We start from the raw sequence: 14,989 nt of genomic DNA, 5'->3' as shown, positions 1-14,989 counted from the left end.
TTATTGCTAGAGTGGAGACACTCAAAAGTCCAATGGTGTTTGCAAACCAAATAAATATGTTCTGTGTTGGCCACTGGGTTGTTGCAGTTTGCAGTAGACTGAAGAATGCAAGAGGTGCAAGTTGTTGCATTAGAAGTATTTTTTTATAACTTGACAATTCACAGAATAATACTTAACAGATGAGAGTGAAGGAACTGCATTGCATCATCCTTATGAACTGTTGAGGGGGAATTACAATCAATGAGTAAGAGTGGGACCAGACCCCAATGTCATGACAAATGGTAGGCCTGCTGCCTACTATGCAGTGTTGCAAGTACCTGTGGCGTCCAGTTTTGCATATCCAACAGATTAGAATAAGCAACCCAAAACATTTAGCTAGATATCCAAACCAAATCCCAAGTCTGAGGTACACCCATCACAGCCTGAAGGCTAGATATTTTTATATGTATTAAACATGCTTAAATTTAATCCTTTGTTTGATCTGGAGACAATTAATTTATATTACATTATTCTTATTTTATTTACGATATTGGACTGCTACCAAAATGCTCATGCTGGGAGCTTTCATACAGCTAGAACATATGCTTAGCTGTGTTTTGATGTGTTCAATCAGTGTTTTTATATTAAGTAAATTTTGTAAAGGAACAAGGACTGCTTGATTTTTCAGCATCATTTGTTTTTACTTCGTTTCTGACACATTTTTATTTTGAAATTACATTAAAATGAGATGATCTACAAATGGTTGCCAAGCTGTCCAAGATCAAATAAGGTCCAACTCAGAGACTGGATCTTCTTTTGACCTGACTTGCAAAGATACCAAGCAGTCACAGCTCCTTTCAAGCCAGGGATTTCAATGGGAGATTTGAGTGCCCAATGTATTTGAAAATGGGATTAGTTATTACACCAGTTTCACAGATTTTTGAGGAGTTAGAGAATGCTCAGCTTTGTCTTCCCACTGTTCTCAAGGGTTTGCACTATAATGGACACAAATGCAGCAAACTCTGATTTTTGTCTTCACTAGGAAAACGTGTTTATTACTGTCCAGTAGTTAATAGTTAACAACAAAAACTATGGAAAATCCTAGGGAAGATGAATCAGGCTGTAGTTTTCACTCCAGTTAGCACTTTGAGACAAAACTTAGGCTCCCTCCCAAGTCTTTACCTCAACCTGATTATTATCATGAAAATGACAAACTGTCTTATCTTCACTAGGATTTTACCTCCTGCTCATTATCTAGCACAAGGCTAGAGATCACCTTTTTATAGTTAAGATATCACAAAAGGGTTCAATCCTCAGTAAAGGGCTGGAGCATATTAGAGCAGGCTTAAGTCCTCCTCTGAAAAGCACCAGCTGTAATAGCTCTCCACTGGCTATTAAACCTACAAAGCTAGCAGGAACATGGTACATTCTAACCAGGGGCATATCTGGAGGGGGCACAGTGGTGTGGCTGCACCCTCCTTTCAGATTGGATTATGCTGGAGCTTCTAGGGACTTTAAAAAAGTCCTCAGAGTGGGGGAGAATCCCCCTTTTCTCTCCATGTCAGAGGCACATCCCCTCCCCTTCTTCTGTCCCTCACCTGCCAGGGCTGCTTTCCTTACTATTATGGGGGCAGAGGAATCTTCAGAGCTGCTCCTGCCTGCTCCAGCCAGGGTACATGGGGGCTGGACTCACCTAGGACAGTGACAGTGGTAGCTGCCTTCCCACGCTTGCTCCAGCAGTATGAGTGGACTGCCACTCCTCCCCCATTACTGCTGCTGCTGTTCCCAGCAAAGCCCAGCTTTCACGCAGCCTGGCTGGAGTGGGAGCGGGGAGCTCTGAAGCTTTTCCCACTCCTGGGACAGTGGGGAAAGCAGTAGCAACTGGAGGAGGAGAGGATGTAAAGGAGAGGAGGACACATGCCTCTGTGCATGGAGTGAAAGATGGGGATTCTTACCTGCTTTGGGAACTTTAAAAAGTCTCCACAACTCCTGTCTGCACTGGTGGGTCGTGAGGTAGGAGGCTGGGAGCAGAGGTGCAGTCACCCCTGCACCTCCACTAGCTGCTCCTGTGCCCCCCTTTGCCAAATCCTGGATCCACCCCTTATTCTAACCCCACATGCTCAATTTTTAAATACCTCTTCCTAACCCTTATTGTGGAGGCTTGAACATGGCCAACTAGAATAGCTTTATACTGGCTGAGAACAACCGCAGACTACTTGGCTGTGCATTTAGAACAGCCTCAGTGGCATAAATAGACATTACGATGAACTGCATCTGGCCCTTGCATTTGAATTCTCCTTGGATCATAGTAATGACACTGAATGTTTTCTTTCATTGCTTTCCAATGCTGTTCTTCTTTTGTCTTAATTAGCACAGAGAATAAAATACATCAAGCCTGGGTAACAAATGAATATGCTGAAGCCCAGCTGCACAACATTGTCAGAAGAATGCGGGCAAGGACAGAAGCCTATAAAGAAAAGCTGACTGATGCATTATTGTCCTCTCCTGAGGCTAGCCCGACAGCGTGTAAGTCACTTCCGTTCTCAATAGGTAGCTATTAATTTGGTGGCTTTAAGAGGAAAATCATTTTGTGAGAGTTTAAATGCTGAAAGAAAATCGCCAGTCCTCAGCTGATATAAGACAGTGCTTATCTACTCTAGGCAATGCAGTAATGTTGACAGCAGTCGAGAATATGGCGTTATCCATACTGTAATGATCCACAGGTTTAAATAAAGTCAATGGATGTAAATGTCAAGCTGTCTAGAATCATTTCAAATTACATTCTAGACCCTCAAGTACATGTTAATATAGCAGTTCAGGAGGCACATATATGATCCTTATTGTGAAGTATACATATTCTATTCAGGAGTGTACCAATAACACTAAGATGAGATTTTTTTTTGCAAAAACAAAGTTTGAGGCAGGATGGTAATCACCCAGCCTTATTAAAGATGCCAGGTATATCGCTTAAAATTCAATAAGGCAGAGCAAGGTAATGGATCCCACCTGAAATTAATTAAACATTATGACCATATTGCTCATCTTTAGAGAAAAGCTCATTTCCCCCTTCCCACTCCCCCTGTTTTGCACAAGAGAAGGAAGAGTGGATCATTTTTATATTCTCCACTCTTTGCAGAAAATATCTATCTATCATTATAGCAGGGAGGCTGAATATATGCATGAGTACCTAAAGTATTATAAGCTGTTCCAACTAATAAAGAAATTATGGTCTTAGGGTTTTTTTAATTACTTCTTTGCCAATTAACTGTTTTCCCCCCCATCTGGTACTTAACAATCATTTATTTTTTAACTCTTAAAGGATCCCATTTATTACACAGATTGAGTATCTCACTAGCTCCACTGAAATCATTGAGAATGTAACTGCTTGGTGATAGAGAGGCTGAACCAGCCTCAGAGACTTGCATCTCTTTTGTGTGCAGCAGTCATGCAAGGCTAAATTCCAAAGTGGAGCCCATTAGTACAGGCTGTCTTAGCTTGTCTCAGCTCTACACCAAGATTGCTTATGTGTACTCTGCAGGGAAATCTAGTGAGGTATCACATTTCACTCTGTGACACCTAACACCAAATGTCCCATTGGTATTACCAGATGTTCCTGCTTATGTCACTGCTGATTTTTATCTTCCAATCTGGCTTCTAATGTATGCTGTACTATTACAAAGTGCTATAATCACTGAGAAGTGTATTTAATAGGGTTTCTAATATGTTAGGGCTCTTGATCTGTCAAAACAAGGAGAAGTATACATGCCCTTATTAAAATATTCCTTTCTGTGACATACATACTTAGCTCCATCTAAAAAGAAGGCACAGCCACTTCCCCCACCACCACCACCACCAACAGAAGAAAAAAAAGAAGAAAGAGAAGAAGCAGCCAAGCTGGAGGAGGATCATTACTGTGACATGTGGTGCTATAAATTCAAGAAACCTCCACTGAAAAAATATCTGAAGATAATAAGGCTTCCAGAGAGCATAGATGCTTACACAGGTAAATCAAATGCAGTTGTTCAAAGGAAAATGCTAAAGATATAATCAAGTTGTACATTTCTTTCTTCTGTAGCACCCAGAGGCCCCAACTGAGCTGAGAGCTCTACTGTACAAAGCTATAGGGGGAGACCGTTCTGGCCCTGAACTTTCAGTCTAAGTAGTTGAGGATGAGAGTGGACACAGAAACACAAAGACCTAAAATGACTTATCCAAGCCCACACAAAAAGACAGAGGTAAAGCCTATTTAAATATGTATGTATGTGTATGTGCATGCGTGCGTGTGTGCGTGTGTGTGTGTGTATAAAAAAAAGAGTCCAGAACCATAAAATCAATGTGCCTGTGCACTGGGGCTATATTACCTCTCCACTGTTGGTGTAAAATGGAGGTGTCTGCTGAAGGCAAAAGCAGCAAGGGGCCTGGTCCTTTTCTATCTGCAGACCCTGCCTTCCTCTCCTGCTGCTAAGGGACAAGCTGACAGCTACATCATTGCAATTTGCAACATTGCAAACTAAATTATATCCAGATGTAGTTTAGTTTGCAATGATGCAGTCATTTTAAACCCCCAAAATTGGAGCATGTGTAATGTGTGGTGCAGTTAAGCCACACAAATTACATTTTTGTCACATGTATATTGTGACAACTGTCATGTGTATGAGCACCCCAGGAGATTAGATACCAGTCAGTTGTTTTCAGAAGCAGAATGTGCCTGTACGTGAGCGTGAGGGCTGCTCCAATGCACTGTAATTCCAGTGTCTTGGAGCATGGTAATTACCATGTATAAGTGCCCCTGCACTTAAAAATGGTGGCAAACAAGCTTTTGTTCAAGTGCCTCTGCTGTAATTTTTAAGTACAGGAATGCTGATACATGAGATGCTGTGGCACTTTAATTAGAGCAGCTCTGAGAGCTGCTCTAATTAAAGTGGCACTCCCAATCCTCCCAAGCTACATGTAACAGTGCCCAGAGGTATCAACACTCACAACCTGCTTTGTGCATCTTGTTAGGTGAGAACTAGGATACTGAAGTGCTCAGTGATGTCAGGTCTTAGGTGATTCTGTACATACCCAGAAGCATTAACTTAGGAGCTAGAGGGCAATGCTAGTAAAAGGTTGAGCCCTAAGGAATTAGGCCGCCTTCAAGGTTGGGCAAAAGCTGAGGGGTTCTTTGAGTATTTCATTGGAACTGAAATGTTGTATGTAAGTGTCTCAAGTGGTGTTCAAAGTGTACCTGAGTCCCTTTGTGGACTTAAAGTCAAGGGCACCTTTGTCTAAAACATCAAAACTTACCAAAGATTTAGGGATCTATGTTTATTAAATTTTCCATTGTTGTATATTAATAGAAAGGAATCTATATAATAAATAGTTACTATCAGCTGAAATAATCACTGTTTTTCCTCTGGATATCCAAGCAAAGACATTTTAATTTAATCTGCAAGAGACTTATAAAGCAAGAAGCCACAAGGTCATTTTTCTAACAGTTTTATGTAGGTAGGTGTAACAGGGAGCCAGCAGGCTCCTGTTACTTTAAGAGGAGACTGCAGCAGGATGAGCTGGCTATCTTCTAGGGTTGTGAGAGGCTTTGGACCATGCTTCAGACCTAGAGAAGCTTTGGACACCAAAGCATCCAAAGCTGCATGTCTGGATCAAAGTGGTTTGGAGCTTCCAAACCATTTCGGAGCCGCTTAGGAGATCCAGCCATAGGGTATAATGGGGAATCAATGAAATATCTATAACTTTGTTGTTTTTAGCCTGATTTGGATGAAACATTTAAGGGTGGTAGCCTCTGCTGAGAGCATGAAGCCTGCCAAGTTTCAAGAAGATAGGTGCAGGGGTTTGGGGGAACTGCACCTCAAGCTGCGGACAAGCAAACTTGTGACATGGGTGATACTGTGTGTGTTAAGGCACAGCAGGGTGAAAGCTGCAGGCCTGCTAGCCCCTGCTGTGGCCAGAAAGCCTGCCAGCTGTCAAGGAGATAGGTGCAGGGCTTCTGGGTTCTGGGGCCCTGCATCTCTAGCTGTTGACAGGCAGAACTTGTGACATGGGTGCTTGTGCAACTGACTGTCTCTGTCCTGGGGCAGTTGATTGTCTGTATTGCTTATTTCCTCTCCTTAGTCTGTGGTTTTGTAGGTATTAATCCTTACTCATTAACTCGTTAAAGTTATAGATATTTCATTGATTTCCCCATTATACCCTATGCCCAGATCTCCGAGGTGGCTCCGAAGCTTCGGAGCCACCTTGGTCGGATCGAAGCGGGAAACGGATCTGGAGCTCTGGATCAACTCGCTGGCATCTGAAACGGCCAGATCTGAAGCCAAATCAAATAGCTGCCTACTTGCACAGGCCGACTATCTTCTAGGAAAAACACAGACTTATATCCAGCTGTCAGTAGCAAGAGGCAGGGGGCACACCTTTAGGCTGCTCAGGAGTCCAGAGCTGCAAACAGCAGTTAAGCATCAGTAAGGGAAAGCAGGCTGGTCATTAGGCCCAGAAAGAAAACCTCTGTGTGGCTGCAAAGTCACCTGACTGGAAAGGCCAGAGTATATAATTACAGAGCCCGAACCAGGGCAGCCAGTCTGGCCCTGCAGAAGAAAAAGCTCCTTAGCAGGAAGGCTAGAGAGGAGTGTATGGCGGTGTCCACCATACACTCTGCTGAGAACTGCTAGTAAGGCACTGATGGCCTAAAGGAGAATATGACCCTGTATCAAGGGGAGGTTTGGTTATACACAGTGATCTGGGTTTTATGTCCATGCCCAGTTTGCGGGGGGGTGGAATCATGTTCTAACCAGAGAGCTTATTCTTTCGTTACAATTCAAACCAGCAATTTGGTTTGGTACAATCAGGGGTGGAGGAGATCCCAGCAGAGCCCAAGAGACTTCTGGCTGTTTCAATCCCTGCCAGGGGCTGGGCACAAGGCACAGACAGGTAGTGGCTGAGAGGGCCAAAACTGAGAGGGAGAAAGAGAGAGAGAGATGACCTGAGGCCAAGAAGACTAAGCCAGGGAGGGGCAGAGACTAGCACCAAGGGCCCACAGTCCAAGAGGGGCAGAGAACAGGGCCAGAGCCTCTGTCCAAGAGGGACAGAAACTAGAACCCAAGAGGGTGAGAACCAGGGTGGGAGCCCAGAAGCCAGGCCCAGCACAATGGGCCTGGATTACAGAAAAGGGATGGAGGCCAGGAAGGCTGAGGCCCCAGTGAAGGTATAGAGGCTGGAGGAGACCTGATATGGGACTAAGGCTGAGTGCTCACTGAAATAATTAATTGGTAACACCTAAGAAGCATGGATGTGACTATAGGAGAGGTCAGAAGCCATGAATAGCTTATAAGGCAGCAGGTGCTCTGGGGAGCATGGATAAGCCAGGAGAGCCAATTTGATGTTAAGGACAGGATAGTGTACAATGGGTGTGGAAAGGACTTGTTGGTGGAATATAGATAAAGGCTCATTTGGGGACCGTGGGGCAGCCTCCCTTTTCACGTTCCAATTATTCCATCAAAGGCATGGCAGGAAAGGAAGGAGGGAGGATAACTTAGGGGCTGGAGCAGGGCAAGAGCTGCCTGGCCACCAGGGGGCATCAGGGCTGCCCCTGGGGCCTTGTTACAGTAGGCAAGTAGCATGCTACCTGAAACTTGGGAAACAGGAAGGAGAAAATAGGAATGACTACTCTCATATGATTCAAAAACTACTATTTACATCTTTTTTCATAGTCATTTACCACAAGTTCTTTTGATAGATACCTCATGTAATTTGGAGTTTTCTATTACCCCTCACATGTTCAAAGTACTGTATTGACTTAATAAATTCATTGTCACATCACTCCAAGCGAATAAAAACTAGTATCCCCATTTTACTGATGGTGAAATTGGAGGAGAAATTAAATGACTCACCTAAAGTCAAAAGGAATAGCTTAGTCATGTTTAGAATTTAGGATTTCTTATGTCCCAACCCAGTACTTATTCCTCCCCACCTCAGTATTGTGCAAATTTCATTGTTTTACTTCTTTCCCTAGAGGGAAGTACCCTTTATTCACAAGCAAAGGGAGAAAAGGCCTATAGATGCTCATTATGTCAGTAGCTTCTGTTTTCTCTTTCAGATCACTACTATGTAGTATGGCTCCTGCTTGTTACTATAGCCTATAACTGGAACTGTTGGTTCATTCCACTGCGCTGTATGTTCCCAGTTCAAACATCAAGCAACCTATTTTACTGGATTATCATAGATATCCTATGTGATATCTGCTACCTGTGTGACTTGCTGATATTCCAGCCCCGAAAGCAATTTGTAAAAGGTGGAGATATAATAGTAAGTAAGGCTGGGTAGCCTCTTTTAGTAATTATTTTTAACCATATTCTTAAATGTGAAGTAAAAATTTGCTTACAAGCCAGATAGATAAGGACGCATGGATGTGCATTGTGAGAAACATCTATATAAATACATCTATGTGCTTCTGCATTGATTTTTAGCCTTGGAAGAGGTGTGAAATACATTTTATACTGTACATACTATAGCAGTGTTATAATTATACACACAACAATCACTGGAAAGGTAACAGCAGTGTGTTACAGCAAGTATCTAATGACTTAGGCAAGATTAGATTTTAAATACTTATACAATCAGCACAGGTGGAAAAGGCCAACTAAGTGCAACTTTTCTAGGATGTTAGATCATATTTCAATGAAGCTAAGGAAATATATTTGCAATTTACAACTCCCCTCCCTAGGCCATTCACATGGAATGGAAGCTGCAGATGACGACACAACTTTTTCTACTAGGAGGATGGACGTTCCATTACCCACAAGATTTCAAAATTTCAAATATAAATGAGAATAAAGACAAAAAGATTTCAAAATTCTCTGTGAAGAAAATTAAAAAATATATATCCTGATCATTTAAAATGTTTCATTTGGATAAGATTTAAACATTTCATTTCAGTTTTAACTTACTAAATTATAATACAAAATAAAAGATCTAACCAAAAGTAGTTTCTAAATAGAAGAACAGAAACATTTTGATCTGAAAATGTCAAAAATGGGAAGTTTTGACATTGTCAGAACATTATTTGCCATTTCTAAGTGAAATCCCAGAAAAAAAATCACATTAGCACACACAGACTGATACAATAGGGCAGGGGGTGTCAACCAGGGATACGCATACCGCCAGAGGTACTTAGAAAGGCCGTAGGGGGTACGCGTGGGCTGGTAAGGAAGGAGCATGCCCCGAGGCATGGTGAGGGCATCTCCTTCAGTACCGGACCTGGAGGACTTTGACCACACGGCCGCCGACTGCAGGCGACCCCCAGATTCTAGCAGCTTTGCCGCGATGTAGCGGACATCAAATAGTCCCATACCTTGCTACTTACATGGGGGAGAGGCACACCAGGCCCCACTGGCCCCACATGGCACACTACAGCACCTCCCTGCCCCCACCTCAACTCACTCTCTGTGCTCACTCCTAGGAGCAGGGCCAGGGGGGCAAGGAGAGCAGTGTCCCTCTGCAGGCTGTCCACATGCTGCCCAGCTGTGGGGGAGGGGAGCAGGGCTCACACGTAGTGGCTGCCACCACCCTGCACTACCACTGCTGCCACTGCTGCACCTCACACTGTTTTCCTGCAGCCTGGCACACATGCGGCTCCACGGGCTGCTCATGCACACCTCCCATCAGCAGCCTGTGGAGCCACACATGCGACTGGCCATGGGAAAGTGGTACAGGGCATGGAAGTGGTTGCACGGGGTGGTGGCAGCCACCACATGTGAACCCCCCGCACCAGTCTGGCTTCCTGGCTGGTGCGTGTGTGGCCTGCAGAGGAGCACTGCTGCCCTTTCCCCCTTACCCTGCTCCTGGGAGCAGACACAGAGAGACACTCACCTCCCCCATTCTTGATCTGTTCCCGCCCAGCCCCTTCCCCTCACACACACTTACCTGCTGGGATGTGTGTGCATGTGTGTGTATGTGTGCATGCCTCTCTATATGTCTGTCTGCGTGGGTGCATGTGCGTGTCTGGGTCTGTATCTGCATGTTTGTTTGTGTGTTTGTGCCTCTGTGTGTATCTTTGTGTCTTTGTGTGTGCGTCTGTCCCCTGCCCGCACAGCAGGCACATGGCCTCACACGGCTCTTGAGGCATCAGGGTGCAGAGTCCAGGCTGCAGAAGCAGCTGCCTCCACCCTGTGCACAGATCTGGGGGGCACGTGTCCCCCAGACCTCCACCGGGGTGTGTGCAGCAGCAGGAACTGCTCCCCCCCATGCCTTCTGGACAAACTGCTCTCATTCCTCCACATTCTGCCCTGGCTGTGCAGTACCTGCCCCTGCCCCTGCCCCAGCTCGAGCCCCACTCCTCCCTCACCATAGAGGTCTTAATCTGTTCCCACCCCCCCATTTAAAACCAAGAAATAAATATTAAGGGGTACATGAATTGAAACTTTGAGGCAGAAGTGGAACACTTGTTAAAAAAGGTAGAAAACCCCTGTAATAGGGGCATGCCAATGTTTTTCAGTAGCTGTAGTTTCTACTAGCTTAACAGAATTGCCTTTAATTTCTATATGGCAGACTTCAAAATATACAGGGTGCAGATAAATGAAAGCTTTGACTGCGTTTTAACTTGACATACATTTTTACATGTCCAGACTCTGTAAGAGAATTCAGTATAATTTATGTCCTATTTGCTAACTTTAAAAGGCAGCAAGTCTCAAAAATTCAGAAGTTGGAGCAAGTGATGAAAAGAGGGAAGCTGATAGAGACATCCTAGCTATTGAAAGGAAGCACCTAATGGCCAGCAGAGAGGACACTGGTATTAGCAGTCAAAGGCCATCTAGAGTTGCATGGGCAGAGACTGTTAGGAAAGACTGGGCTATAGCCTTTTATTTGGGGGAAGCTGAAGAATTCACTTAAGGGATGGAACATTGCAGCCACATGACATGTAACCTCAGTTCAGCTAAGTTCAAAGCAAGGTAATGATGCAGATTAGCTTTTGGATGCTTAAACTACCCATTTGATTGGCTGTGGTTCCAGTTGCACTTTGTTACCTCTTCCTATGTCATTTCAGCCTGAGAGAATTTTCAGGATAACTGCGCAAAATTGCCTGATCCCATCACCGCAGACTGCTTTTTGACACCACTAGAATTTAGTAGGCCAGGCTCCCTGCCAGCTCTAAGTGAGCAGAATACAGAGCCTAAGGTGGGAAAAACTGGCAGACAGGGGAGGCTTGCAGTGATACATGGCTGCTACCACCTTCTGTCCAACAGATGGACTCACAAGTGGTCAGCAAAGCCCAAGGAGGTCAGGTGCTAGGCATGGCCAAAACAATGTGGGAGATGCAAGCTCTGAGAAGCTTGCAATGGCAAAACTCCTGTGGAGACCGATACTAGCAAAACTTATTGCTGTCAAGAAAGCCACTTGTCATGGAAACACTGCTTTCTCTTTCTTAGAGCAGTCGTGTGTGTGCAAATTCCCTCTCCTGGGTAACATTGTGTAGCTTGTGCCTTTTCATGCTGGCAAGGGTGATTCTGATCCAGTATCTCTGAAAATGAATTGAACACGTGCAAATCTGGTATAGTAATTCCACTGCTTTCAGAACCACAGTTATTTGTCATGCTCTATCTTTCTAGAACTTTTTAAACCTATTGATATTGTTACCTCTGGTTTTCCTGCACATGTTTATAAACTCAATTTTGGCCTATCACTTGCAAGTAGATGTGGGACCCAGCTATGTATTTCAGATGAAAATACAGGCCTTCCCCCATCCTTCTTCAGAAGGATACAATTTATGTCTAAACAGTGTTGTGCTGTGTTGAGGCATACCTCACCCCTTCAGCACAAAACTCAAGTGTAGTAGAATTTAAAAAAAGATGCTAGTAACTGAATGAGTTGGCATGGAAAAATACTTGATTGTACACTACAGTTAGTAAGTGTACTAATTTTGGTTATGTAGCTCTATGTAAGACCTTAAAGTAAGGTTTTAAATCGGGGTGGACAAAATGGCAGATCTGGCCAGCAGCCAGACTCCATTTCTCAGCAGCCTCTGCCCACTTGGCTGGGCCAGTTTCCATGGCGACCCCGGCCACATCTGCACTGTGATAGCACAAGGCTGGGATTGCCATGGAGACCGGCCCCAGCCGCTCTGCTGCAGAGCTGCTGGGTTCTTGTGGTGGAGACAGCTTGGTCTGGGGCCATGGCAATGTTGTGCTCTGTGCCTGCACACTCCAGGCAGGGGCACACAGGCAGCAGATCATGGCTCTGCCCTGGCTCAGGACCAGGCTGTCACTGCTGCAAGGAGCTGGAGCAGAGCTGCAACCTGCTGCCTATGTGCCCCTGCCTAGAGCATGCAAGCTGCAGATCACAGCTCTGCCCTGGTCCTGGTCCTGGTCCTGGTCCTGGTCCTGGTCCTGGTCCTGGTCCTGGTCCTGGTCCTGGTCCTGGTCCTGGACCAAGCTGCTGCCACTGCATGATCTCAGTGGCTCCGGAGCAGGCCGCTGCCCTGCTCTGCTGCACGCCCTGCTAATACGGCTGGTGGTGGTCTCCATGGCAACCACAGCCTTGCGCTATCACAGCGCAAGTGTGGCTAGGGTCTCCATGGAGACTGGCCCCAGCCATGAGGCAGGGGCTGCTGGGAAATGGAGTCTGGCTGCTGGCCAGATCTGCCATTTTGTCCACCCCTGATTTAAAACCTTACTTTAAGGTCTTACATAGAGCTACATAACCAAAATTAGTATACTTACTAACTGTAGTGTACAATCAAGTATTTTTCCATGCCAACTCATTCAGTTACTAGTATCTTTTTTTAAATTCTACTACACTTGAGTTTTGTGAATAAAATTAAAAATTGTAGCATAAGGAAAATTGCTTTCTTATTTCATTATGAAATGTTTGCAGGATTCATGAATTTTAAAGTTAAATGGAACCATTCTGATTATCTTGAATCTGACCTCCCATGTTTGAGATAAACTAGTGAAGTGCTACTAATAAATAATAGAATATAGGTTTCCTTAGTACTGAAAAATCCCTAGGTTTTTAAAGCTATTTAAAAATATCTCTGATACAAATATAGTAAGTATAATAATAGGCACATTCCTTTAGATACTTCTGATTAGCTTTTCCTAATAAAGTATAAGCACCAGTTCCCATAGAGAGCAAATTGAAAATAAATGGCTAATCATTATTAATGAATGCAATGTTGATTGTTAAAATGCTAATTATTGCACATTTATTTAGGTTTTAATGGCCTAATCTTGTACAGAGTCATCAGTATAACTCCATGCATATGTTTTGGAGTGAGTAGTCTGATTGTGCAGTTAAAGCCTGATCCTGAATTGAAGTCAATAGGAGTTTTGCCACTGACTTGAATGGATGTAGAGTCAAACATTAGGCAGTAGATTAGCAGATGACATTCCTTTCAACATTTCTTAACTAAGATTTCCCCCCTTCCATTATCATTTCAGGCAGACAAGATAGAAATGAAAGAATTCTACCAAAAATCTTTGAAATTTCGGGTGAGTAGATCATTTGCTATTTTACCCTTGTTTCAGTGCTTTAAGTGAAAGGTTTCATCCAATTGAGGATTATTAAGGGGTCACTGACTGTGTGGCGTTTTAGCTTCTCATCCATTAAATCTAATGCTTTTGTCTTCCTAAATAATTTTCTTTGTTAAAGAAATACTACTTTTAGATGCATCATTCCCATTTTCTATGATGAGAGGTAGCTTCTTGTATGCATTAGAAACTAAAAATGTAACCACAGAAGATATGTGTTAAACAAAGAAAGAAGCATGGTGCCCAGCCTAAAATCAGATACTAATGTTTATTAAGAAACTCTCATATGTACCTTGTGATGAAAATGTGTGATAATGAACATTTAGTGGATATTGTTATGGTTCCATGATAGTAAATCTAAAGCTTTTGTTCACAGTTAAAGCCCAGTGCCTTAGGTCAGGGGTTTTCAACCTTTTTTAACAAGTGTACCCCTTCTCTCTCAAAGTTGCAGCTCAAGTACCCCTTTATATTTTTTTCTTTTTTTTAAGGGATGGGGGGGTGCAAATCAAGGCCCCTGTGGTGACAGAGGGAGGGGGCTGGGGCTGGGGCTGGGGCTGGAGCTGCACAGCTGGGGCAGAGCGTGGGAGAGAGCCACAAGCAGCTTGTCCGGGGAGTGCAGGGAGGGGGTGGCAGCTCTCACTGGTGCACACAACCTGGGAGGGCATGGGGGCATGTGCCCCTGGATCTACATGTGGGGCAAGGGAGGGCTGGCCCAAGGGTGAGAGAGGGAGTGGGGCTGAGCCAGAAGCTGCCCACCCAGGGCAGGGCAGGGGACCGAGCCACGCAAGGAGTGGCTCCCACAGCTATGTGCACCCCCATGAGGGTACAGGGGCGTGTGCCCTGGATCTGAGCAGAGGAGGGTGGGCTGCCGCTGCTGGCTGGGGCCACTGCTGGGCTGTTCCCAGCAGGGGATGGGCCATGTTGTGCTTGGGGCAGGCAGTAGCAGTGATGGGAGGGGGCTTTGGGGAGGCTGCAGTGAATCCTGGAGTGGCTGCAACCCAGGTTAATCCCCTCCCAGTGCTGCCACCACCCATCCCAAGTGCAACCCAGTACTTGGCTGTGCTGGGAAAAGCCCATCACCACTCCAGCCCCAGCTGACAGAGGCACCCCATCCTGCCCCATGCAGATCCCCAGGCACAGACCCCCATGCCCTCCCAGGGTGCATGCAGTGGTGGGAGCCATCACCCCCTGTTCCCCGGATGAGCCACAGCTCTGTCCCGCACTCTGCCTTTGCGTGCACTCCTGGGGTGCACAGCGGGTGTGTGCTTACAGATCTGCACACAGGGAGAGGAGGGCTACAGCTGTGAGCTGGGGCCAGCGCCAGGCTGTTTCCAGTGGGGGCTGAGCCAGGCTGCACTGGGGGTAGGTGATGGTCGCACTGGGAGGGGGTTATCGGGGGGCTATGGTGAATTTTGGGGTGGCTGCAGCCCCTCCCATAGCCCCCTCCCAGCACTGCTGCCACCTGCCCAGAGCTCAGCCCAGACCAGTGCCCACCA

At 45.2% G+C, this 14,989-nt stretch overlaps 1 protein-coding gene across 1 annotated transcript in view; it reads left to right on the top strand.

Annotated features, from left to right (window-relative positions):
• The first annotated feature begins 2,237 nt into the window (after positions 1–2,237).
• Positions 2,238–14,989, top strand: part of CNGB3 (cyclic nucleotide gated channel beta 3) — a 67,308-nt gene continuing 54,556 nt past the window's right edge. The window contains exons 1-4 of the mRNA XM_019527887.1: positions 2,238–2,505; positions 3,785–3,982; positions 8,066–8,274; positions 13,404–13,454. Coding sequence (XP_019383432.1) covers positions 2,301–2,505; positions 3,785–3,982; positions 8,066–8,274; positions 13,404–13,454 — 663 coding nt within the window. The 5' untranslated portion in view covers positions 2,238–2,300. The remainder of the gene's footprint in view (positions 2,506–3,784; positions 3,983–8,065; positions 8,275–13,403; positions 13,455–14,989) is intronic.

Source organism: Gavialis gangeticus, unplaced genomic scaffold, assembly GCF_001723915.1.
Source record: "Gavialis gangeticus isolate Ggan-Ray unplaced genomic scaffold, GavGan_comp1, whole genome shotgun sequence".
NCBI classification, from domain to species: Eukaryota; Metazoa; Chordata; order Crocodylia; family Gavialidae; genus Gavialis; species Gavialis gangeticus.
This window is presented reverse-complemented; position numbering and strand designations above follow the sequence as displayed.